Source organism: Molossus molossus, unplaced genomic scaffold (assembly GCF_014108415.1).
Source record: "Molossus molossus isolate mMolMol1 unplaced genomic scaffold, mMolMol1.p scaffold_m16_p_2, whole genome shotgun sequence".
Taxonomy (NCBI): Eukaryota; Metazoa; Chordata; class Mammalia; order Chiroptera; family Molossidae; genus Molossus; species Molossus molossus.
In genome coordinates this window covers 147,414,982-147,441,540 of record NW_023425355.1, presented here as the reverse complement: position 1 = coordinate 147,441,540, position 26,559 = coordinate 147,414,982, and the positions used below count along the sequence as shown (strand labels likewise).

The window sequence follows — 26,559 nt, the reverse complement described above, 5'->3', positions numbered from 1 at the left end:
AAAACAAATTTTTTTTCTTTATTGATTTTTTTTTTAGAGAGAGAGGGAAAGGGAGAGAGATGGAAACATGGATGAGAGAGAACATGGACTGGCCGCCTCCTGCATGCCCCCCACTGGGGATCAGGCCCACACCCTGGGCCTGTGCCCTGACCGGGAATTGAACCAGCGACCTCTTGGTGCAGGGTCGATGCTCAACCCCTGAGCCACACCGGCTGGATAAGAGTGCTCTCTTTACCTTTCAAATTCAGCTTTGCATCTTTACCAAGTGTACCAGGTGGTCTTTGGGTATCAGTGTTTACCAACAGCTAGGGGCTGGGTGATGGGGAGTGGGATGGGCCGTGCTGAACAGCCTGGGAGTGTTTGATGAAAATGCAGGGTCTGGCCCTGGCCAGTTTGGCTCAGCGGTTAGAGTGTCGGCCTGCGGTCCAGAGAGACCCGGGTTCGGTTCCCGCTAAGGGCATGGACCTCAGTTGCAGTTTGTCCCCGGCCCTGGTTGGGTCGTGTGGGTGGCAGCCACTCGATGTGTCCCTTCTACGTCGATATTTCTCTCTCTCTCTCTCTCTCTCTCTCTCCCTCCCACTCTGTCTGAAAATGGAAAAATGTCCTCAGGTGAGGATAAAAAAAAAAAAAGAAGAAGAAGAAAAAAGAAAATGCAGGGTCTGGAAGTCCGTGGTAAACTCACTGAGGTGGACAATGTCCAGAACTGGGGCCGGAGAGTCTGTCTGCGGGAAACATCTCTGCCTTTTAGCTGGCAGATTTAGTTCGCTTACGTTTATTGGGGTGAAGGTGTCGCTGGATTCATTCCCGGGCAATCTGTACTGCTTCTCTTTCTGTCCTCGTTGTCCGGGGCTGTAAGGACTCTGACATCATGGCCGGACTTTCTGGCTTCAGCCAATTCCACCCCGATGGAGAAAAAGTGGAGGCCGGGGAGTATGTTGTGTAAGAGGCGGAGCAGCAAGGAGGTCTGAGTGGAGGCGATGGAGTCAGATCCGACCCTTTGATGACGTATTCGACGCCGGAGGGGGTCAAGATTCTCCTGAACCACGCAGAGCATAAGCCTTGGGGACACTTGCGACTTTCGTGAGTTTTAGGGGGGGGCAGTGGGAGCTGGTACCCCCAGGAATTCTGTTTGGGGGAGGCTGTGCACACGGGGGAGGAAAGAGGCATTGACTTTAAAGACAAGTACCGTCGGGTTTCAGTCACGTGGGATCTAATGAGCAACAGAAACAGAAACTAGACAGAAACAGAGTCATGGAGACAGAGAACAGACGGACAGCTGTCAGGGGGGAGGGGTTGGGGGATGGGAAGAAGGTGGGGTCATTAAGCAAAGAGAAAACAAGCAAAACTCACAGACACAGACAACAGTGTGGTGATGACCAGAGGGCGGGGACATAGAAGAGGGTAAAAAGGGGGGACACATGGTGACGGAAGGAGACGAGACTTGGGGTGGTGCACACCCAATGCAATACACACCTGCTGGGTTGTAGAACTGTACCCCTGAGACGCGTATGACTTAATTAACCAATGTCACCCCCACGAATGCAATAAAAACTAAAAAAATGAAATGAAGACTGGGAAGACCCCAGAGGCGGGACAGCCGTCAGGGACAAGGTTGAACGGTCCGGGAAGGGACGGGGCCGGGCGCTGGTCCTGAGCAGGTCAGCGGGAGCTAATCACCGGCTCCATGTCCGGCCCACGATGCTGGGCACAAAGCTGGGGTCCCAGGGTGCTTACCGGGCCACTTTTCTCGTTTCCCCCGAAGGGATTGACTTTGGGCAGAATGAGCCAGAAGGGCTGTGTCTCCGACTCGGCCGGCACGAGCCCCATTTCTGGAGGCTGGAGTTTCTCCGTCAGTCCCCCGGGGTGGATGCTTCGAGGACAGTGTGCTCGAGGTTGGGGTCCTTGTCACCCTGGGTCTCAACAGCTGGAGGAGTGACCGTTTCTTGCCTCCCGAGACACAAGGAACCGGTGAGAAGCTAACGCACGGCAGCAGAGACCGCGTTACGGGCTGACTTGTGTCCCCCCAAGTTCTACCCCAGGACCTCAGGATGGGGCTGCATTTGGAGATGCGTCTGCAAAGAGGGGATTTAGGTAAAATGAGGTCACTGGGTGGCCCTGACCCTCATAAGAAGAGGAGGTGAGGACACAGATCACGCAGGGACGACCACGCGAGGACACGGAGCAGACGGCCGTCCACACGCCCAGGAGAGAGGCCTCCGGAGGCACCAGCCCGGTGACACCTTGTGCATGAACGTCCACCCGAGGACGGGGAGAGACAATCGTCTGTGTGTGTGACACTCAGTCTGGGGTGCTTTGCTCTGACCATCCAGGCAGCTGGATAGAGTTTGGGAGGCAGCGTGTGTAGAGAGGTGACGAGGTAGGAGGGGGCTACGCGGTGACCACCTAACACTGACTTGGAAACAGCGTTGAACGTCCGGCTCACTTCCCCAATTCTGGGTTTCCCCAAATCCCGGGGGCGCCGCTCACCCAGGATCCCCCCCTTGGAAACACACCAGCGCCTCGTGACGTTGAAAGGGATACTGAGCCCGTGTTCTTTAATGAGGTCCCAGCCTGTCCCGGTCAAGGGCCTGGGTGACCCTCGGTGACTACAGATCTGTGCGCAGACGTTACCTCGGAACGGGGGCTCCTGAACGGGACGAGGCAGGCTTTCCCGGGGGGCTGGGGCCCTTGGCTGAGGACACCTGCAGCAGGAGGGACGCTGCCGGTCACCTGACTGCAGGGCGTGGACAGCCCTCGGGTGCGTGTTGTTCAGTGGGGTTTGCAGTGACCCCCCACTCTCGTCCCTTCCTTGTTAGAATGGGCCCCTCTTTGGTCCCACAGCAATGGGGGACTAAACTTGACAGGGGCCTCTTATTTTGTCCCTGATGGGGAGGTCCGGGCTGCGGGGACCCGGGGTTCCTGGCAGGCGGCTACGGCCCGTCCCCGTCCCGGGAGCACCAGCAGAGGGGGAACGGCGCACAGCAGGGCTGCAGCCATGGCCTCCAGCTGTTGCTCAGCGTGTCCAGCTGCAGGGACACGGGGCGGAGTGTCCGGCGATGGCCCTCCACGGCCTGTGCCACTCTGGCCATCACGTGGTAAAACGAGGGCTCCGTGTCCGGCGTGAGGGCGTGGGCCTCGGAAGGGTCTCTCGAGAGATCGAAGAGCAGAGGTGGGTCGTGACGCGTCACCGTGTCGCCGGAGCAGGGGCAGACGGCTCTCCCGTAGCAGGCACCTGCGCCTTCGGGGTGAAAGGCGGGCGTCTGGAAGTGCACCTTCCACAGGGCTCCTCCTGGCGGGAGACAAGGACCAGAGGGGTCGGGCAGGTGCTGAAGAACAGCCATGCACATAGTGGAATATTATGCAGCCATGAAAAGGAGTGAGACTATCTCAGGCTACATGTGGATGGACCTGGAACACGGGATGCTCAGCGGGAGAAGCCAGACACCAAAGACCACAGTGTGTGTGGGTCCATTGACATAAAACGTCAAATCCACAGACAGAAAGGGGGTTAGTAGTCGTCAGGGGCTGGGGTTGGGGGTGGTGAGCAATGAGTGGTACATGGGTCGAAGTCTCCTTTTAACGGATGACAATGTTCTGGAGTCAAAAGATGGTGATTGCAACACAACATGGGGAACGTGCTGCATTGTACACCTGAAAATGGTATGTGGAGGTTGCGGATTCAGTGTTGGTGTTCTCGGCCGGTGTTGCTCAGTGGTCTGAGCATCGTCCATGGACTGAGAGGTCCCGGTTCGATTCCCGGTCAGGGCACAGGCCCAGGTTGCATGCTCGGTCCCCAGGAGGGGGCGTGCGGGAGGCGGCCGATCCATGTTTCTCTGTCTCTCTAAAGATCAATAAAAATATATTTAAAGAAAATGTTTGTGTTCTCCCACAAGTTCATGCGCAAATCTCCACCCTTCCGATGGGATGTGTTTGGAGCTGGGGCTTTGGGTGGTGGTTAGGGCTCCCTGAGCTCATAACGGTGCAGCCCTGTGACATGACGTGATTCCTTAGAGGAAGACAGAGACCAGACACCCATCTTCTGGGAGGACCCAGCCAGGGGGCCGCGGTCTCCACCCCAGATGGCGTCCCCCGGGCCCTGACCCCTCTGCCCCCTTGAGCTTGGACTTGCAGCCTCCGGACCTGAGAGAAACCGGAGTCTCCGCCTCTGAGGGTCTTGAGTTCGGTTCCAGCACCCACAGGTGACTGACCCTGAGATCACCGGACAGTCAAGCTCATTTCAAAGAGAGCCAGGGGCTTGCGTGGCGGGGAGCCTCCTGAATGAAGGGTTTCTCCGAGGTCTGAGGGCGCAGGAGGTGTTTGCCATGACATGTTTTGCAAGAGTCTCGGTGGGTGTGAAGGCAGCCAGGAGGGGGAGAGGTCGGAGGGAGGAAGGAAGGAGAAGGACAGAGAGAGGAGGAGGGAGCAGGTGCATCTGAGCAGACCACCCCGAGCGCCTGGGAAGCCTTCCACCTGCAAAGCAGCTGGTGGAGGGAGCTGGACCCCTGGACACACCTTGAAGCAACGCAAACAGAGACTGGGTGACCCCATCCCAGCCATGAAGGGGTCCCGTTGCCTCCCAGCGGTGTTGAGTCACCTGTGACATGCGGACGGAAATTGTTTGGAGGACGAAATGCTGCTGTATCCTCGTTGCAGGTGTATCCTCGTTGAACGTGGGGGGCTGGCGTTGAATTTGCACAAACGTGCCGAGGGCAAAGAGGCGCTCGAGAAAGTCTTAAGGAGGGGAGACGAGCCGGAGAATGGGGAACCGACACAGAAATACGGGACTGTGGAGTCCTAACCCTGGAGAGGAAATCCAGCCGTCCAGCGGGTGTGTGTCTAGGGTGTGGACTGGGGGGCCCGTGCTGCTCCAGGCAGCCTTGCTGAGCAGGTGAGGTTGGACTCAGGAGGTAACCGTCAAGAATGAGCTGGTCACCTTGTGAATCGGTCCTCAAAGAGGGGTCGGGTCAGGGCGGCTGGTGCAAAGGCCCTGAGGCAGGATCTGGCTGAGTGTGTCCAAGCGTCAGGGCGCTCAGCTCACATTGACCTTGCAGACGGGGGGATCCCATGGTCAGGATCGAGGTCCTGAGCAGGGAGGCGCTGTCTCAGGACGGATTTGCACTCCTTGTGCCATGTGGGTGGTCTGGGAAGGTGTCCCACAGGGCACTTAAGGGACAACAAATGTACAATAAAAATGGGGACCTAACATGACCCGTTAGGGTGACGCCAAAGAGGCACAGGCTACGGAACGTACCTTCCCCAGGGAGCTACCTTGAAAATAAACAAAAACGTAGCACCACACCCAAGAGATGAGAGGTGAGTAGCGGGAACCAGGGATCAAAGAAAGACAGTGACTCCGAGCCCGGTTTTCTGAGGGGCCCGCGTACCCCGTTGTCGGTTGAGTTATGAAGTCATACGTGGAATATTGTGCCATTGAACGTGTGTGTGTGTGTGTTTAAAGACTACACTGAAGGGGGAAATGTGTATCACATAATTTTAAACATGGAGCAGTCCACATTATACTAATATTGAAGAAGATGTATGGACAGGAGGGAGGTAAAATAATCTATGGTCACTTCCGTAAACACAGGAGATTCCAACTGTCGTGGTGACAGCAAGTGGACACGTCGAGGGGATGCGTTTGAGGAGGGAAGAAATGACCGTGAGGGAAATAGCAAGGGGGATACAGACATCCCCGAACCCTGGGAAAAGCAAGAATCAACAACACCAACTCTGTCCAACAAATCCCGAGAGGAGGAGACACCATCGAGGAAAGGCAGAGTCAGAGGCAAATACAAATGAAATGAGACTCGAAGAGGTCATGCTGGCTCATCACAGGAAGGCAGGAGGAGACATCGGTCACTTACAAAATGAAAGAATATTGTTGGTAAGTCAACCCCAAAGGTGGACATGGAAAAATGACGGCGAGGCCCGGCCGGTGTGGCTCAGTGGACTGAGCGTCGTCCATGGACTGAGAGGTCGGGGTTCGATTCCCGGTCAGGGCACAGGCCCGGGGTGCGGGCTCGATCCCCAGGAGGGGGCGTGCAGGAGGCAGCCAGTCGATGTTTCTCTCATCAATATTTTTCTCTCTCCCTCTGTCTTTTTTTTTTTTTTTTTTTTGGTACGTGCCCCTAGCGGGAACCGAACCCGGGACTCTCTGGTCTGCAGGCCGATGCTCCAACCTCTGAGCCAAACCGGCCAGGGCCCTTCCAATGTCTTTAAGAAATCAATAAACTAGTGTTTAAAAAAACATTTCTAAAAACAGAAAACCTTTATAAACTCCTGTTGGGTGTATGACGGAGACCGGAGAGGAAAATACAGCCGCACCACAAACACAGTGACATGACTTGTTAAGGGATTCAAGCGCCTGTCGAAATGGATACTTTTTTTACATAAAAGAACCTGGGACACGGAATATGTTTCCACTGGGGAAAAGTCCACGTTGTAAACATATCAGTTTCCCCGGAGGTCAAGGCTACAATGACCAAGGACTCTTCCTATGCTCATGGGATAAAAAACAAACAAACAAACAAACAAAACCTTGCAAGTAATGTTACAGGCCGTTTGAAAAGACTGTGGATCCAAAGAGCCTGGAACACTCTGAACTGAAAAAGGCATTTGGTAAGCACGTTGCTGCTCAGATTGCAAAGGTATTGTTATTTTATTTTTTTATTTTTTTATCCTCACCCAAGGATATTGTTTCATTTTTTGTTCAGACAGAGCGGGAGGAACAGAGAGAGAGAGAGAGAGAAACATCGACGTGAAAGGGACACATCGAGTGGCTGCCACCCGCACGACCCACCAGGGCCGGGGACAAACTGCAACTGAGGTACGTGCCCTTAGCGGGAACCGAACCCGGGTCTCTCTGGACCGCAGGCCGACGCTCTAATCGCTGAGCCAAACTGGCCAGGGCTGTTATTATTTTTTTAAAAATTTTATTTTCTTTATTGATTTTAGAGAGAGAGAGAGAAACATCGACGGGAAAGGGACACATCGAGTGGCTGCCACCCGCACGACCTCAACCAGGGCCGGGGACAAACTGCAACCGAGGTACGTGCCCTTAGCGGGAACCGAACCCGGGTCTCTCTGGACCACAGGCTGACGCTCTAATTGCTGAGCCAAACCGGCCAGGGCTGTTATTATTATTTAAAAAAAAAAAATTATTTATTGATTTTAGAGAGAGGGGAAGAGAGAGAGAGAGAGAGAGAAACATCGATGAGAGAGAACATCGACGGGCCGCCTCCTGCACGCCCCCCACTGGGGATCAGGCCCACAACCTGGGCAGTGTCCTGACCGGGAATCGAACTGGGGACCTCCTGGTACAAGGTCGACGCTCAACCAGCAAGTCACAGTGGCCGGACAAAGGTGTCATTATTATGCAAAGAAGAAGTTGTGTCCTCCAGCGAATGCAGTTAAACCAGGAGGAAAACAACACAGGTAAGAAGAAAAGACTTGCAGGGTTGGACACAGGCTTGGACACTTTGTGCACCGGCCAGTGTGTGCGTGTGCATGTACGTGTGTGTGTGTGCAGAGAAAATCCACTACCTCAAGACCCAAGTGTAAGAACGAACCTCCTTCCCATAAGGAAGACTTGATTGCAGCTGGGAGATGTCTCCGGCATGAGAGAAAAATGCCAACAAGGACATAATCACGGAGCCCGCGCGGTAATAGCCCCAAGCTGCCCGCAGAAGCCGCCGCCCTGTCCCCGCCCCCACCGCCTACTCACGGTCCTGCTGAAACCACCGGGCTGCGTGCAGGAAGCTCTCACAGTAATGCAGCAGGACGTCGTGCTGGGCGTGCGGGGCCGTCCCCCGCAGCAGGGGCAGGAGGTCCAGGCCGTCTATCACCCTGCAGACAACCGAGACTCAGGGGTACAGGCGTGCGGATGGAGAGCGCCCCAGAGCCTTCCGAGCCGGGGGACGCCGTGGGGCAGCCACCCACCTGCTCGCCCACCAATCCCACCTGGGTCTGTAAGCTCACCGAGGGCCCGCTGGTGTCGGGTACTGTCCACGGGACCTGCTGCGGGGGCAGAAACCAGCTGCCGTGTGTGTGTGTGTGTGTGTGTGTGTTTTAAATGCTGGCCTGGGCTTTCGTCATTCCAGAAAAGCTGTATTTTTCCAGCAAGACTTGGACCCATTTCTTTCTCTGCAGAACGCCCGGGCCTCACCTCCCATGTCATCTCTTCCCTGAATGCATGGTCTCGTTTCCAAGGCCCGGCTCCGCGCCCTTGACAGAGACGTCTCGGGGAGCGGGTCCCTTGCAACACCCTTGTCAGCGGAAAGAATAAACCTGCAGCCAGAAATCTGCTCATTGCGTTCCCCTCGCACACGGCGGGCAGCCGGGACGGGAAATGTGTGTGTGAGATCCTGTGACTTGGCGGCTGGCTCCCTGCACAGAGGACGTCTGCTCATGGCAGCAGGCGGTCAGCGTGTCACGCAAGGTAACGCGATGGCTTTCTGGAAAAGGAACCCTCCTGAAAGACCTTTGAATTACTGGGGAAACGTGTCAAGATCTGTGTGTCTAAGTATTATTATAAATATAGACGATATGTTTGTAGAAGCACCGTGCACAGCCATAAAGTGGATTTTACTCTATGAATAAATGTTTTTGGCCGAGTTAGATAATTTAAAACCCTAAGTAGATTTTGCTTGGACAGCAAAAAATGAACTAAAACTATATATACAATTATATACACGTAATATTTTTATATGTATACTAATAATTATATAACATATAATTACATAATATGGAATTTATTATATATAATATATAATATATTAGATATGATATATTAGAAGATATTTAATACATGTTATATATTTATAGTATATTATATAATATTTATATTCTTTTATTATAGTCATGTATATAATATATAACAAAATGTGTGTATACATACATTATATATAGTTTACATATAGTTATATATAAGTAGAATCATATATATCTATATATGTATATATTTTGTATATAATACATAATATAACAAAAATGTGTGTATATACATGTATATAGTTTACATATAGTTATATGTAAATAAAATTATGTATATAACTATATATGTGTATATATAATACATAATATAACAAAAATGTGTGTATATACATATATAGTTTATATATAGTTATATGTAAATAAAACTATGTATATAACTATATATAGTATATATATATAATACATAATATAACAAAAATGTGTGTATATACACATATATCATTTCCCCCCCCCAAGTATGTATATTTGTAGACGTATACACACGCTTATGTACGTTTAATATATGTCAGCACTATATGGCTGAATTTGTTTTGTTTTCGAGGGAAACACACCTGTCCTGTACAGAACAGACACATGATTTTTTTTACAACATGTAAGAGAATATAAATGAATTTAAAAATGAACTTCCAGTTAGAAAAACAGCCCGCAGCCCCCAGAGACGTGGACTCCAACGAGAGTAAACAGAGGACTTATTCAAAGGAAATACTGAAGTCTCAGGTGAGAAGCGACCGGAGTTATAACACCCCCTTGTATGTGTGCGCACAGGCATGACTTAGTTATAGATGTAAAATGGTTATACGAATAAATAAATTGCATATACATCCATATTAACTTACATTGATTTTAGTTTTGTTAGTTAAAAAAACCCCACCAAAACAGATACTCTCACAGAGATCTGGGAGAAAATCATCGGATACAATGTATCCAAAGATTTGCCTGTAAACAAGCCTACTCTTTGACCCAGAAATTCCAGGCCTAGTGGTTTTTACTAAGGAGGTAATTATGACAGGCAGGAAAATGACAAGGCAGAATTTTGTCAAAACAACAAAGCAAAAGCAAAAAAACCAAGGCTGATGCCTGCATAGAAGCCATTCATTTTTTTTTGGTCTATGCACGAAGATTTTTTATATATATATGTGTGTGTATATATATATATATATATATATATGTGTGTGTGTATATATATATGTGTGTGTATATATATGTATAAATTTATAAAAATCGAATGCATAGCCCTGGCCGGTTTGGCTCAGCAGTTGGAGCCTCGGCCTGCGGTCCGGAGAGACCCGGGTTCGGTTCCCGCGAAGGGCATGTATCTCGGTTGCAGTTTGTCCCCGGCCCTGGTTGGTCGTGCGGGTGGCAGCCACTCGATGTGTCCCTTTCACGTCGATGTTTCTCTCTCTCTCTCTTCCTCTCTCTCCCTCCCGCTCTAGCTGAACAAAAAATGGAAAAGTGTCCTCGGGTGAGGATCAAAAAAAAAAAAAAATCGAATGCATAAATCGATCAAATAATATATAAGTGTATATAAAGAATATATACAATATATATATAATGTAATATCGAGTATATAAGTATATTATACATGTATTGTATAATTCAATTAAGTGTTCATTTCCAGGCTGTTAAGGGCACGTACCTGGGTTGCGGTTGGATCCCCAGCCCGGTCCCCACTTAACCGCCAGAAGGGAAATACACCTCCACTTTGCACAAAATGAAGCAGACATTTGATCCCAGCGGAGAATGACAGGGACCTGCAGTCTGTATCCAGATTTACAGAGACGGTGACACTACATCAACATGCATCTGTGCAAAGGTGAGTTCTGTTTCTTGGGATGCTCCCTACCTGTCCTGGGGCACCTCGCCGCCTCCCAGCCGGACCACGGTGGGGAACACATCCATCAGGCTGGTGGGCTCATGGACCTCCCGGCCGGCGGGCAGCACCCCTGGCCACCGGAATATCCCGGGGACACGGATCCCGCCTTCCCAGCCTCCCATGCCTTTTCCTCCTGTGTTTACACACGAACAGAAAACGGTATGGTTAAAATTCAGATGTGCTTGCTGAACCGTGGTGACGTACACTTTCTGCTTGTTTTTAAACTAACGCTCCCTTTCTCTCTCCTTTTCCTCTCCGCCACCCCATCTCTCTCTCTGTCTCTCTCTCCTTAAGTCCTTTGCCAGCAGAGGGTACGTTGAGCAGGTTTGCTCCTCTGCCCGGTCACCTTCCCGGTCACCCGTGGATAGACACCAACTTCGTTAAAGCTTCTCCGTGATGAGACGAATTCTTCAAGACCCATTCATTGTGCTGGGGAAACCAGAATCTTCTATCTCAGAGTGTTTTTATTTTTATTGATTGATTTTTAGAGAGAGGGAGGAGACATGCTCGTGGGGCGATGGACCGTCAGGTTTAAAAAGGGCCGTATGGCCCTGGCCGGTTTGGCTCAGCGGTTAGAGCGTCGGCCTGCGGTCCAGAGAGACCCGGGTTCGGTTCCCGCTAAGGGCACGTACCTCGATTGCAGTTTGTCCCCGGCCCTGGTTGGGTCGTGCGGGTGGCAGCCAGTGGATGTGTCCCTTTCATGTCGATGTTGCTCTCTCTCTCTCTCTCTCTCTCTCTCTCCCGCTCTATCGGAACAAACAAAAAACAAGCAAACAAACAAAAGGGCCGTGTTGCCCTGGCCGGTTTGGCTTAGCAGTTAGAGCGTCGGGCTGTGGACCCCAGAGTCGTGGGTTTGATTCCAGTCAAGGGCACATACCCCAGGTGTAGGTTTTCCCAGCCCTGGTCATGGTCGTGTGGGAAGCCAATCGACGTGTCTCTCTCACATCGATGCTTCTCTCTCTCTCCCTCCCTCCCACTCTATCTGAAAATCAATGGAAAAATATCCTCGGGTGAGAATTAAAAATATTAATAATAATAATAAAAAGTACCATAAGAAGGGGTACATTTCTGACCCCCCACCCATAGCTCGGCAGACAACACGGGTTGAAGAAACAGAGCCACGGGCGAAAGGGATTCTGAACAATGAGACTCCCAAAGTGAGGCTTTCAAAGACGGTCAAGTATTTCATTTCCATATTTATATGTTATATTCCCTTTATAGATGCAACAGGCTGATGCATGTTAAACACATAGCCAGCGTTAGACTAAACAAATGCACTGTTATTTAAAAAACAACAACAACAAAAACAAACACTAAACCTTCTAAATTAAAGAAGTGTTGAGCCCCATCATGTTGGCCAGCCTGTTTTTCAATCTTGTGATACATCAAGTGATGCTGTGTTCAGAATCAGTGGGCTCCAAATTTTTTTGTTTTTGTATGTGCCCCTAGCAGGAACCGAACCCGGGACTCTCTGGTCCACAGGCTGACGCTCCAACCGCTGAGCCAAACCAGCCAGGGCTGGATTCCGAATTTGAATCAGATGCCCATTCTCCCTGAATGCATTGCCTGATGTTAAAACCAAGCCTGAGCTCAGTAGCAGACGGATGGACACGCAAAATGTGGTCTGGTTGTACAACGGACTATTACACAGCCATGAAAAAGCAATGGCGTGTAGAGACGACATGGATGGACCTAAAACGTTACACTGAGGAAAAACAGACCGTCACAAAGGATCACATATCGAATGACTCCATTTACATGAAATGCTCAGAGAGAGAAAATAGAGAGAGAGAGAAATGAGTCAGTAGTTGCGGCGCTGGGGGCAGGGAAAAGTGAGACATGGTTACCAATGGGTACCTGGCTTTCTTTCTAAGCTGATGCAAATGTTTGTTCATTAAGTCACGGTGATGGTTGTGCAATTCTGTGAATAGGCTACAGACTATCAATAGTGCAGACAAGAATTAAAGCTGGACATGAGAAATGGTCGTTTCTGCCCTCGACAGAAAAGTGGACTCCTTGGCCAGCAGTGTTTGCTAGCGCGCTCTCTCTCTCTCTCTCTCTCTCTCTCTCTCTCTCTCTTTATTGATTTAAAGAGAGAGGAAGGGAGACGGAGAGATGGAAACATGGATGAGAGAGAACATCGACGGGCCGCCTCCTGCACGCCCCCCACTGGGGATGGGCCCACAACCTGGGCATGTGCCCTGACCGGGAATCGAACCAGCGACCTCTTGGTGCAGGGTAGACGCTCAGCCACTGAGCCACAGGAGCCGGGCTGCTAACTCTCTTGAGGTAGATGTCCCCATGGCCGTGGCAGGGTTGGGTACCATAAGGACGATCACAGACAAAGGTCGGGGGGTTGGGCACGCTTACCTTTATAAATCCCATTCCAGCCGCCATACTGGTGGTTCCCCTGCCGAGCCTCTAAGGATCCCCCATGATCCGACGTGAAATAAACGAGGGTGCTGTTGGTCAGACCTTCTGTGTCCAAAGTATCCAGGATCTGCCCTGAAAAAAATGGGTGCATTGGAGCCAGTCAGAATAGAACACAATCTTCAACCAAATCATTCACCATGTGCTTTAAGCATTTTGGACCAACCCTCAGCCCTGCACCAAGAGGTCACCGGTTCGATTCCCAGTCAGGGCACGTGCCCAAGTTGTGGGCCCGATCCCCAGTGGGGGGCGTGCAGGAGGCGGCCCGTCGATGTTCTCTCTCATCGATGTTTCTATCTCTCCCTCTCTCTTCCTTTCTTTCTCTAATATCAATAAAGAAAAAAATTAAATAAAGTACATTGGGCATGAACAGTAGTATAGCTGAGCCATTCTGAGCATGCTTGATTTAAAATTGACACGTCTTTCTATAAACCCCAATCTGTTCACAGAAAACGTTTAGGCAAGGTACAAAGGTATATGCTACAGAGGATAAAATAGTAAACACTTAAAAATGAGACCAAAGAAGATTGCAAAAAAAAGATAAAGACCAGGAAGGTCTAGGAAGGAGGCTGATCATGGTATCGGCCATGGATGTCCATGGGTGACGAACAGTCATAAATGGTGACTCTAAGTTTCTTAAAGTTACACAAAAGACATCTGCACCCCCAGGTTCATCGCTGTATTGTTCACTATCCCAAGGCATGGAAACAAACTAAGTGTCCATCAGTGGACGACTGGGTAAAGAAACTGTGGTATGTCCATATAGTGGAATAATACTCAGCCGTGAAAAGGAAGGAAATCCACCCAAAGGACTTCCAAAGAGGAAAGTCATCCCATTTAAGATTATCAAACACAGCCCCGCCGCTGTGGCTCAGTGGATAGAGCATCAGCTCATGGACTGAGAGGTCCCGGTTCAATTCCCGGTCAGGGCACATGCCCATGTTTTGGGTTCAATCCCCAGTAGGGGGCGTGCAGGAGGTAGCTGATCTATCGCTGTTTCTCTCTCATCGATGAACTTAATGGGCTTCTTAGTCTATATGGTACAATTTCAGTCTTTTTCATTCAGTAAGTATCAGATTACATACATCTGCATTTATTCATTTGAATTTTTCCCCCCCAAAATATGACATTGTGCATTCAATTTTAAAAACACAATATCAGTTACTTTATTTCGTTGATTGCATTCCACGTATAAGTGAGATTATATGGTATTTGTCTTTCTCTGACTGGTTTATTTCAGTCTGCATAATATTCTCCAGGTCTCTCTATGCTGTCTGAAAGGGTAAGAGAGCTTCCTTTTTTACAGTTGCGTAGTATTCCACTGTGTAGATGTACCACTGCTTTTTTTTTTATCTACTTATCTACTGATGGGCACTTGGGCTCTTTCTAGCTCTTAGAAACAGTGCTGCTGTGAACATAGGGGAGCATATATTCTTCATGATTGGTGATTTGTGATTCTGAAGATATATTCCCAGGGGTAGAATTCCTGCATCATGACAACAGTGTGGTGGTTGTCAAAGGGAAGGGGCAGGGCAGGTAGAAGAGGGTAAAGGTGGGATAAATGGTGATGGAAGGAGACTTAACTTGGGGTGGTGAGCACATAATACAATAGACAGGTGAAGTCTGATAAAATTGTGCCCCAGAAACCTACGTAATTTTATTAACCAATGTCACCTCAATAAATTCAACACCACCACCTGCAGACATCGACATCACATAAAATTGACTCGATTTTCCAATGATTCTTAACCTTTTCCCCCCAAGGACACCTAGTGGCAAAGATGAGTGAATTGTTGTGAAATGAACTGGTTCTTTGCAATAATCTCCGAATTTCTTCTGAAATGAATGTGGTCAGGCCCACTGGAGAAGGGTTGTGAGATGAATGTTCTCCAACTTCTATCATTTTCTCTAAACAGTTCACCCAAATTGCACATTGTACTCTGAGATGATGTTTTCAGAATATTTAAAAAAAAAAAAAAATTCCCCTTAAAATATCTGATTCCAAGATTTTGCAGCTTCTGACCCCATAAACAAGACAGTTGAAATGAAGATGTACGGGTACGGTGTAGGCCTTGAGAACCTCTACATTTAACGAGATCATGCTGCTTAGGGCTGTGTCTTCTGTGTTTACCCTTAATTAGTCTCCTCTTGTCATTCGTTTTTTTCTTCACATTAAAAAAAATTATTGTTGAAGGTATTACAGATGTTCCCCTCTTCCCTCCTATTGACGCCCTTGACCGGCTCCCATCCCCCCCAGAACTTCACCGCACTATTGTCTGTGTCCATTGGTTGTGCATATCTGCATGCAAGTTCTTTGGTTTATCTCTTCTCGAACCCGCCCCTTCCCTCTGAGATTCATCAGTCCATTCCTTACTTCCATGTCTATGGTCCTATTTTGTTTGTGAATTTATTCTGCTCAAGAGATTCCTCATATTAGTGAGATCATGTGATACTTGTCTTTCTCGGACTGACTTATTTCTCTTAGCATAACAATCTCTAGGTCCACCCGCCAGCAATCCCATTTCTGGGAATACATTCACAGAATCATGAAACACCAATCAGAAAGAGTATATGTACCCCTATGTTCATAGCAGCACTATTTACAGTTGCTAAGATCTGGAAATAGCCCAAGTGTCCATCAGTAGATGAGTGGATAAAAAGCTGTGGTACATCTACACAGTGGAATACTATGCAGCTGTGAAAAGGGAAGATCTCTTACCCTCTGAGACGACATGGACAGACCTCTTCTCATTCTTTATGTCCCTTTCTCCTGCTGGACAAGGAACCAGCAAGTTGTACCAGGCGGAGTCACTCACCCACCATCCAATCCATCTCCTGTACATTGTCCCCATACAGCCCATGGAGGCTTTTCCCAAGGAAATTCTCGGTAGTCACTAGAGGGATGTGGACGTGTAGAAAAGACACAAAGAGAAGAAAAGGTCCTTGCTGGTTCCTAAAAATAAATACAATGGGACCAGAATTAATCTTTCCAGCAAAACAGAAACAGAAGTCCATAGAGATATTAAAAAAAACACAAAAAACATCGAAATTGTCACATCATTACTCAAATATGTGTCTTTGGTACTCAACCCACCAGGAACTAATGTGTAGAACTCATGACAGAGGACTGTCATTGTGTTTAAGAATTTTTTTTTTTTAAATATGTTTTTATTGATTTTTTAGCGAGAGGCAGAAACATCGATGAGAGAGAAACATCGACAGATCAGCTACCTCCTGCACGCCCCCTACTGGGGATTGAACCCAAAACATGGGCATGTGCCCTGACCGGGAATTGAACCGGGACCTCTCAGTCCATGAGCTGATGCTCTATCCACTGAGCCACACCAGCGGGGCTGTGTTTGATAATCTTAAATGGGATGACTTTCCTCTTTGGAAGTCTGTTGAAAAATCAACACTGGTTTTCTACATCCTTCCTTTCCTGAATATTATTGTTTTCGAACCCAACATCCTTCGGACAACAGAAAATCTAAACCCCGGGGGACTCTGATTGGATGTTTATTTCACACAGTGATTTCTCTCTAGGTTTACACCTCAAACCTTAGCTTATAGGATAAGTGATATTGCATATTCGGTGACATTTAGGACATGACATTGTAATAAAAGGGTATGATTTAATGCTCAGCAAAAGAAGCCCATCAGAGCCCTGGCTGGTTTGGCTCAGCAGTTGGAACATTGGCCTGTGGACCAGAGAGTCCCGGGTTCGATTCCTGCTAAGGGCACGTACAACAGTTGCAGTTTATCCCAGCCCCGTTGGGGTCGTGTGGGTGGCAGCCACTCAATGTGTCTCTCTCACGTCGATGTTTCTCTCTCTCTCTCCCCCCCTTCCTCCCACTCTGTCTGAAGATAAATGCAAAAAAATATACGGTCTCACTTATGTGTGGAATCTAATGAACAAAATAAACTGATGAACAGAACAGAAACGGAGGCACGGATGGAGGGAACAGACTGGCCACTCTTAGAGAGGGGGGAACTGGATGAAAGCAGGTGCTCAGATGGCCCCAAGAACATGTATGTACAGCCCAAGGACACAGACAACAGTGTGGGGGTGGCCAGGGGAGGGGGGGCGGGGGCTGGGTGGACGGGGGACCAAAAGGAGGGACATCTGTAATAGTGTCAACAATAAAAAGATAGATTCACAATGTGTGATAGGTTGTTCTATTTCTATTTGGTTCTCCCCTATCTAGGAAGGTCCTCATTCAACCTTCTCCTTCTCTGGTCTTTAGGATCGAATTGAGGTACCTTACAGATGTTCTTTCTTTTCTTTTCTTCCCTCCCTTCCTTCCTTCCTTCCTTCCTTCCTTCCTTCCTTCCTTCCTTCCTTCCTTCCTTCCTTCCTTCCTTCCTTTTCTTTCCTTCCTTTCCCTGTAGGACTTAATACTAATTCTTCAAGTGGAGATGGCAACGTGGACAAGTGAGGCTGCGTGAGGGCCCATGAGACTCACCGGGTTTACTTTGCAAGGGAATCATCCGCTTCCCATCCTACACACACTGGGAAATTGTACCAGGTCCCCTCCAAGAGCTCCGTGGCTGGGAGCGTCCTCCCTGTCCCGCAAGATGGTGAGTTCTATCCCCGCTCAACCAACACGCAAGACTCAACCTTACGTAAATGGAACGACAGATTGCTCCCTCTCTCTCTCTCTGCCTTTCTCTCTCTCTCTAAAATCAAGACATTAAAGAAAAATGGATAAAAAAGGCCTCCCAAAGAATGTTCTAGAACATGATTCCAAGGGCACCATTGCCCCTGGGTGTGGGGTGGTGCCTCCCGATTTACCGGAACACCCATGGAGGGGGGGCACGGAATGGCTGGTCTGTGGGGTCTGGTTTCCCATCACCCTCTTGGGTTGAGCCCATTTACTGATCCGTTGAACACACCCCTAGTCTGAAGTCAGCCACAGGACACCTCGGCCCTGATGCCTGAGCTTTGGACACATCTAGAATCTTCCATCTCGAGGCCTCAGGTGCTTTGTCCAACCGGGCCCATGGCGATTGGGGTGGGGATGGCAGGGGCTACTCCCCACGTCAAAGGAGACAACATCACGTTTCAACAGGGCGGTCACTTGCCTGAATGGACTTCAAGAAGATGAAGGAAACACGCCCACGGGGCCCATTGAACCAAACATGCTTTTCTGGGCTGGGACCATGGTGCCATCTGAACACGCAGGAGAGAAGACGACTTCTGAACGCATCCGCGTGGTGACACCAAACGCTGAGACAGAGCTAACCCTTCCAGGCTCACCTTGTTGTTGGTGTTGTTGGTGGTGGTGGTGGTACGTGCCCTTAGCGGGAACCGAACCCGGGACTCTCAGGTCCGCAGGCCGACGCTCCAACTGCTGAGCCAAAGCGCCCAGGGCCCAGGCTCACCTCTTGACGAAGGACGAGACCTCCTTGAGGATGAGCGCGGTCGTCCTGGCGAACACCATGGGCTGCTCCGTGATGGTGTGGTTCCTCATGAGAAAGCAGTCGGCGTGGACAATCATTGTGCCCACGCAAGACGCCGCCGCCAGGGACAGGACGCACCCGACGGTCAACCCGATGGCCGGCGCCCACGAGACGCTCAGGAGGCGGGTGAGTTTGCCGGCGCTGACCGTGAGGACCGCGAGGGCCAGGACCTGCGCCAGGACGTGCAGCCTGCGCTCCAGGTTGGCGCGCTTCTCCGACATGTCCCAGTGCGCGCAGTCTCCCATCAGGGACAAGGGCATCCCGTAGAAATGGTCGAACCCGTGGTGGAGCGGGTGGTGGCAGTGATCCGTGGAGGATTCGCAGTTGAGACCCAGGTGCCACTTACCTGAAAGGCAAAAACACAGCAGCGTGAGGACCCGCGCGTCGCCCTCGGAGGTGCGCGCGGTGCGCGCTCTTGCGCACGCTCTTCCTTCGGTGCCGGGCGCATGCCGCCAGGCGATGGAGTAGTGTTTGTGGTTGTTTGCACCACACACGGGTCGCATTGATTCAGGGAAAGGCGACCCTGTGTGGCAGCCTTAGCCGGTGTGTTATTTCCTACACTGCTGAGCACAAAATGTTGGGCTTAAAATAACAGGAATTCATGCCCACTCCCCATCCTGTGGACCAGAAGTCAGAGATGGGGTGTCCCAGGGCCGCGCTCCCTCCAGGGCTCCAGGGAGGGTCCTTTCTGCCCCTTCCAGTGTCCTGGGCTCCAGGCGTCCCTGGGCGGGGGCCCGTCCCTCCCGTCTCTCCTCCGTCCCCACGGGGCTTCTCCTCTGTGTCTGCGTCTCCTCTTCTGTCTCTTCCAAGGACCCGTCATTGGACGGAGGCCACCCTGACCAAGGTAACTGCATCTCAGATCCTTCAGTAATCACACCTGCAAAGACCTATTTCCAAAGTCGTCTGAGATGGGGTGTCCCCAGACCACTCTCCCCCCGAGGCTCCAGGGAGGGTCCTTCCGGCGGCCCCCCTGACCCAGGACGGCCTCCTCTCAGGTCCTTCACGAACCCCGTCTGCAGAAACCCTGTTTCCCGATAAGGTTCGGTTCCAGATTTTAACTGCAATCAGCCAACAATGCTTTCTGCTGTTACTGCCCGGGTGTTGATAAGGAGACCTCGTGCGGTTTCATCTCTATGGTGTTTCTCATGCACAGAACCGCATGTGACTTTACAGGCTGTGTCCCATGAGAAGAGACACTTTTGTTTTACGAAATGAGAGTAACTGGTCCTGACCCTGGTGACTCAGTGTTGAGACATCGGCCCGTCCACCGAAGGGCTGAGGGTTCTATTCCCAGTCAAGGGCATGTCCCTGGGTTGCAGGTTCGATTCCCAGCCCGGGTTGGGTGATGAAGGAGGCCACCAAGGGATGCGTCTCTCTCCCATCGATGTTTCTTCCTCTCTCTCCCTTCCTCCCTCCCTTCTACTCTCTATAAAAATTAATGGAAAAGTCCTCCGGGGAGGATTAACAGCAACAAAACCCGATAGCGACTCCACTGGATTTGATAGTCAGCGGAGTAGCTGGTCTTGCTCTTTGTGATCAATAAATCATCAATCATCAAAGTTATTCCTCTAACATCATAAGGATGATGACGACTTGGTCTCCTTTGAAGAAACTATTGCCCTCGATTTTGTTTCATTGTAGGCACGGTCAGTCCGCCTATAGAAAGGTAAACGCGCTGTTTGTGGAAACAGAGAAAGAGACACTAAGCAGACACATTCGTATCCAGAAATGAGAGAGAACAACATTGTGGGGATAGTTGGCGATTTCGTGAAATTAAAAGAATAAAAAAAGTCCCAGCCGAGCGGCTCAGTTGGTTGGAGCATCGTCCCGTACACCAAAGTGTGGCGGGTTCGAGTCCCAGTCGGGGCACATACCTCTGTTGTGGCTTTGATCCTGCTCAGGACACATGAGGGAGGCAATGGATTGATGTTTCTCTCTCTCTGTAGAAAGCAATGAACATATCTTCACATGAGGATTAAAGCAAGAAAGTAAGAAAATAGTTAATGTTTTTGAAATAGAAAAATTGGATTTGTTTAAAGAAAGGGGGATGGGGTGAGAATATCCCCCTTTTTTTATTATTGATTTTAGAGAGAGAGGAAGGGAGAGAGAGATGGAAACATAGATGGGCGAGAACATGGACTGGCCGCCTCCTGCACGCCCCCCACTGGGGATCAGGCCCACAACCTGGGGTTTGAACCGGCGACCTCTTGGTGCAGGGTCGACGCTCCAGCACTGAGCCACACCGGCTGGGCCATTTTTTTGAAAAATCATGGTGATTAGCAAATTGTCTGACACGCTCAATACAACGGCTATTTTTGGGGGTCTACTGTGCACCCCGGCAGCGGGTTCCAACCTTGTTCCCGGCTGCGTGGGACTTTCTGTCTGGCTGAAAACCCCACACATTTCAACCCTTGCTCCCCCAAACCCTTCTCTTTGACTCTACTCTCTGTAGCAAAGCCATGTTCTTTTTTTTTTTCTTTAAACTTATCTTTATTGTTGGATTTTCCCCCACGGATCCCTGCCTTCCCCACACTGATGTCTGTGTCCATTGGTTATGCAAATATACGTATATGTTTCCTGGTTTATTTCCCCCCAAGCCCCCTTCCCTTTAAGGTTCATCAATCTAACAACCAATTTGTACTTCGTAATCCCTTCACCTTTTTCACCCACTTCCCCCCACCCCATCTGGCCACCCACAAAAAGCCCTGTTCTTAAAGCTTGAAAACGCACGTACCTATCAGTCCCGTGGTGTAGCCTCGACCTTGGAGGATCTCCGCAAAGGTTATCTCGTCGGTCGGGAGGCCCCCGGCGACTCCGGTCCACTGGAGGACACGGGAACCGTCACTGGACACCATACCTGGCGGCGATCATTTTCAAAGAAACATTCCCGTCACACGCTGGGGCGTATCATGAACACTTCAGGTTTTTAAACGAACAAGAATACTCTTCTCTTTTCCCGCGACACGGGGCCCTGGGTATTATGTTGTGTTGGTTTCACGTGGACGACCACCGTGTCCTCTGCAAAGTGACCCCCGGTGTGTCCAGCCCCCGCGTGCCCCATGCGTAGTTATTAGAACATTATTGACTCTATTCCCTGTGATGTACACCCCGGGACTATTCTGTCCCTGCCCGTCTGTCCGGCTCAGACCTGTCCCCCTTTCTCCCAGCCCCCCACCGCCGCCCCTCTGACGACCGCAGTCCGTTCTCTGCGTCTGTGAATCTGTTTCCTGTTTGTTGACTGTGTCCGTCAGAGTCCACCTGTGAGTGAAACACACGGTATCTGTCTTTCTGTCTGGTTATTTCCCGGGGTATCGTCCCCCCCAGGTCCACCCGTGTCGTGACAAATGGCGACACTCGAGCGAAGGATCGATGGTTCACGCCTGAATTAGAGGCGTTGAAGGGAGCATGTCCCGGTGGTCAGACAGGAGGACGGACCAACCTGAGCGGACAGGGTACCTGCCCGTCACGAAAGCAGCCCGGCTTGGGGTGCACAGGGCGGCCGCGGCGATGTGCTGGGTGAGCCGCACGCCGTCCCGTGCCAGGCGGTCGATATTGGGCGTCCTGGGAAGAGAAACACGAGTCATTTCATTCCTTAACTAAACGCATGAAAAGAACACGGGTTTTTCCGTCGACACCCGCGGGTCCCCACGGAATTTCTTCTGCACCGTCCGTGAGTCAGACCTCGGGCTGACGTTTTGCAGTGTGTTTGTGCAAGTGAGGTGGCTGGAAGATTCTGCCTGCTGAGCGGTGTGCGTGGATTTGAACTCGGCTCTCCAGGGGTCTCCAGGGACCATTAGCAGGTGAGGAGCTGACTGTAAGGCAGGAGGAGGAGACTGACCGATGGGCTCGTCCTGAGAGGAGGAGGACCTGGACGTGTCTGTCTGAATTGGGGTTAGGCTTAGGGTCGGGGAGTGTTGATATCACACGTGCTGGGCTCTAGAGAGAGACGCTGAACAGGGGCGGTGGGGGTTGGTCTGTGGCTTACAGGCAACAATGATTTAAAAAATGTTGTCTTCATTGGGGGCAAAGGAGGGGGGATGGGGGACATCTGTGACACTGTCAACGGTCAAAAACAACCATTGTCTTCATGGAGCGTGCTGAGGGCAATGGTATTTTAAAATGAAATGACGATGCCATCCACAAATCATCACACAACAAGTGCTGGCGAGGGTGTGGAGAAAAGGGGACTCTAGTGCACTGCTGGTGGGAATGCAGACTGGTGCAGCCACTGTGGAAAACACTATGGTGTTACCTCAAATAACTAAAAATTGATCTGCCATTTGACCCAGTGATCCCACTTCTAGGAATACACCCTAAGAAGCCTGAAACGCCAATCAGAAAGAATATGTGCACCCCCATGTTCATAGCAGCACTATTTACAATAGCTAAGATCTGGAAACAGCCCAAGTGTCCATCAGTAGACAAATGGATAAGAAAGCTGTGGTACATGTACACAGTGGAATACTATGCAGCCATAAAAAAGGAAGATCTCTTAGCCTCTGAGACCACAGGGAAGGACCTGGAGAGTATTGTGCTAAGTGAAATAAGCCAATCAGAGAAAGACAAATACCACATGATCTCACTTATTTGTGGAATATAATGAACAAAGTAAACTGTGGATCAAAAGAGACCCAGAGACATGGAAGTAGGGAGCAGACTGACAAACCTCACAGGGAGGGGGAGGAGGCGCGGGAAGAGATAACCCACAGAACTGATATGCACGTACGCACCCCCCATGGACACAGACATTGGTGCAGGGAGGGGGCTGAGGACCAGGCAGGAGGGTGGCGGTGGGGGAGAAAGGAGAAACAACTGTCACAAAAATAAATGAATGAATTAAAAAAAAGAAACCAATGACTCCCATGAGGGGCCAATTTGAACTGGGGTCACAGCAGACTTGGGAGACGGCGGGATCGGGGTGTGGAAGGCGCGTGCAGAATTCTGTTCAGGTTGGGGAGGCCCCTCTCGAGGGTGGGTGCACCGGCCGTGGTGTCTACAGGGACACAAGACCTGGGCAATTGTGTCCTTGCCTGATTGTGTTGTTGCCATAGCAGCCAACGTCTCCAATGCCGAGGTCATCCGCCATGAGCAGGAGGATGTTGGGACGGGAGCCCGACAAATCCCTGCCGTCCGAGGGCCTCAAACTCAGAACGCCGATGGTCACCGCCAGCCAGCCCCTGAAACACAAGCTACCAACACAACGCTTGGCACCGATTTCTGACTCCTTTGCGCCACCCCGGCAGATGGGACCTGGGTGTCTCTGTTCTAGGGGACATGGATATGATCACCCTGTTGCCAAAGAGTTGGAAATGCAGATGCCTGTCCAATCTCTTAGGCGTTGGACTATTTTTTTATTTTTCTTTAGTTAAAAGCAACTCATACTCTTATTGATGTCCCCCGGGCCTGTATATACCTACTCTCCCAAGAAAGATGCCTGGTGGGCTCCATGGGAGGGAACCCCGGATTGGCCCATGGGGGACGGAAAGGTGGGAGAGTCTCAGGGTGGACGGGGCTGGATTAGAAGTCCACCTGCCACAGTCGCCAACAGGGCTGGACATCCGCGTGGATGGAGAAGGGTGACAGGGACTTCCTTCTGAAGTAGCCCAGGCCACCCCCAGGTCGGAGGCCTCGGGGGGTCTCACGCTCGGTTCCCAGACACGAGATCGATGAGGATTATGAGTGTGTTCCCCGACGGTGACAGGAAGAGGTAGAGACGGATGATTCGGGACTGCACAGAATCCCCTCTTACCGAGAGTGTTCCGGGGGGGCCATGTCCTCTCTCGCCTTTTATCCCCTAGGAGGAGGAAAGAGATCGGTGATCACACAGGCGGTGGAAAATGGGGCACGAACTCATGCGCTACGTCACACCGGACGTCCGTGACCGAAGGGGAACTCGGCTCCCATCTGGGAGGATCAATAAAATCTTGAGCCCTGGGGCAGCGCTCCATCCACTGAGCCACGCCAGCCAGGACAATTTTTATTTTATGTTTTAGAAAAAGCATATCATGGGGGCTGCTTCTGACTTTTCTGGGGAGCATGGCTTGTTATATTTTTTCATCTCTCACAGGTCGGAGTGCAGTGTTTCTATGTGGGAGTCCACCATGGCTGGGAATTCAGGGGCGTCTTAGTTACGACAAGTCGTGGGCCTACCTGTTAAATAATAGATACTATGGATTTAGCAAAAAAAAAAATAGCCAGTTACGTCATGGCAATGAATTTCATGCTTTAGCCCTTAAAATGCTGCATGCCTTCCATCAGGGCTGTCTGGCGCTACCTACAACTTTGCTTAGAAACAGAGACAAAACGATCCGAGACTAGAACGCTGTCTCCCAGGGGGTGGAGCGGGAGGGCGTTGCAAACAGATACAAAGTTGCAACGAGAAGATACATAGACCTGCAAATGTATCACCCCACGGAGAGATCCCTGTCGGCAACACTGTGTTACTAACTTCCCAGTGGCTACACATTTCACGGTTCTCAATGGGAAAAAAAGAAAAAAGAAAAAAATGAAAGGCAATTCTGTAACACGATGAAGCTGTTTGCCGAGACCACTGCTGTAAAACCCGAGCTGGGAAAACGTGTCGGACCGTGGACCAAAGTCACACAATGTTCTCTCTCTGTGTATATATCGCCGTGGAAGAAAAACGCGTAGAAAGAGGAAGAAGGCTCTTCTGTCGGGCAGAACCCGTACTGGAGCCTTTAATTCTGTCCAAGGAGAGGAGCCATCGTCCGCTTCCTGGCTGGGCCCCAGACCCCAGACCCGGCGGCTAGACTGGGCGGCTAGCCCGGCGTCCCCGGGGTGCTTGGCTGTGTTCCCAGCTTTGCATATAATCTACAGCATCTCTTGAAATGCAATCCACCTCCTTTCCAATGTCTCAGGACCCCGTCCAGTCACGTTGCCCTCCCCTTCCCCACCCCCTGCGGGGTGATCCGAGTGCGCCACCCAGGCACCATCTGGCGTGGATATTTTCCCACTTCCTTTGGAACCCAGCCGCCCAGCCTCCCTGGACAGGCGCAAAGCCCAGGGCCAGCAAGGCCGCCAAAGGTGTTACCTGGACGGGCGCCTGGCCGGGCCGCACCAGCCGCAGGTCCCGCGCGTGGCCGCGCGTCCAAGCCGAGGTCCGCTCCGGGCCGGGGGACAGGGTCCGAAATGTCGGTGTCTCCACCTCCAGGACCGCTGCACGCATGTGCGTAAGGCATTCAGTCTGCAAACAAACGCGGATTCCAGGGAAGCCAAGGGAGGCTGCTCAGCGGGGGGACGGAAGGACCCCGCTGGTCCTGCAGTCGGTTGGGGTGGAGGGAATGTGTCCGTCACGGCAGGGTGCCGGGCGGTCTCAGAACCGGTGCGTCACTCTTCTGTCTTTGCCTGGAGTCAGGAGAGGCCTGGCTGGCGGGACTCCAACCCCCCAAGCACAACAGCCGGGTCATTGTCTCCCCCCTGGCGAGGACACGGGCCTCAAAGAAAACCCAGACGAGGTGTGTTTGCGCGGGGGTGTGGTCAGGAAGGCCTGGCCGCCTGGCGGGGGACCTGTGCACACCCGAGGGGGGCCGGATGCGGATTCCGTCTCTTCTTATTCATTCCGGAGCCGCCTCCCGCCAGGGGGTTGCAGACTGTGCATTTCAGGGAGCATCGCGGAAAGATGATGCTTTGCACAGGCGTTTGCTGGGAGGGCTCTGCGCACACACGTGGCATCCGCACAGGGGAGGATTGAATAAACACACTTGGGGTGGCATCCGCACAGGGGGACCCGCGGATCCCCAAGCTCTGCTCTTGGCCTCCAATGGCCTGGACACCGGGCCGCGTCGATCTGAGACGCGCCAGGCTGCATCAGGGACGCCGCCGGAGTAATTCTTTCTGCGTCCGATGAATCCAAAAGAACCAGGGGCAGCGGCGTGTACTTAGGGCCAAGGAATATATTTTGGGGATCATGGTAAACATCCCGAGGTTCTCTTCCATTCACCCCATGTCTGCGTTCGGTGATGGCAGGAATGTTTGCCCCAAGCCCGTCCGTGTTGGTAGGTCTT

At 50.9% G+C, this 26,559-nt stretch overlaps 1 protein-coding gene across 1 annotated transcript; it reads right to left on the bottom strand.

Moving 5' to 3' along the window:
• Positions 1–2,930: 2,930 nt before the first annotated feature.
• LOC118635571 (arylsulfatase L-like) lies at positions 2,931–25,721 on the bottom strand. The gene is made up of 11 exons (XM_036270200.1): positions 25,587–25,721; positions 24,178–24,329; positions 23,566–23,724; positions 21,975–22,096; positions 21,270–21,392; positions 18,458–18,881; positions 15,892–16,028; positions 13,016–13,150; positions 10,616–10,778; positions 7,724–7,845; positions 2,931–3,289 (listed from the first exon to the last, which is right to left on the bottom strand). Exons 1-11 carry the CDS (start codon positions 25,719–25,721, stop codon positions 2,931–2,933), a joined length of 2,031 nt encoding a protein of 676 aa, XP_036126093.1.
• Positions 25,722–26,559: the final 838 nt, after the last annotated feature.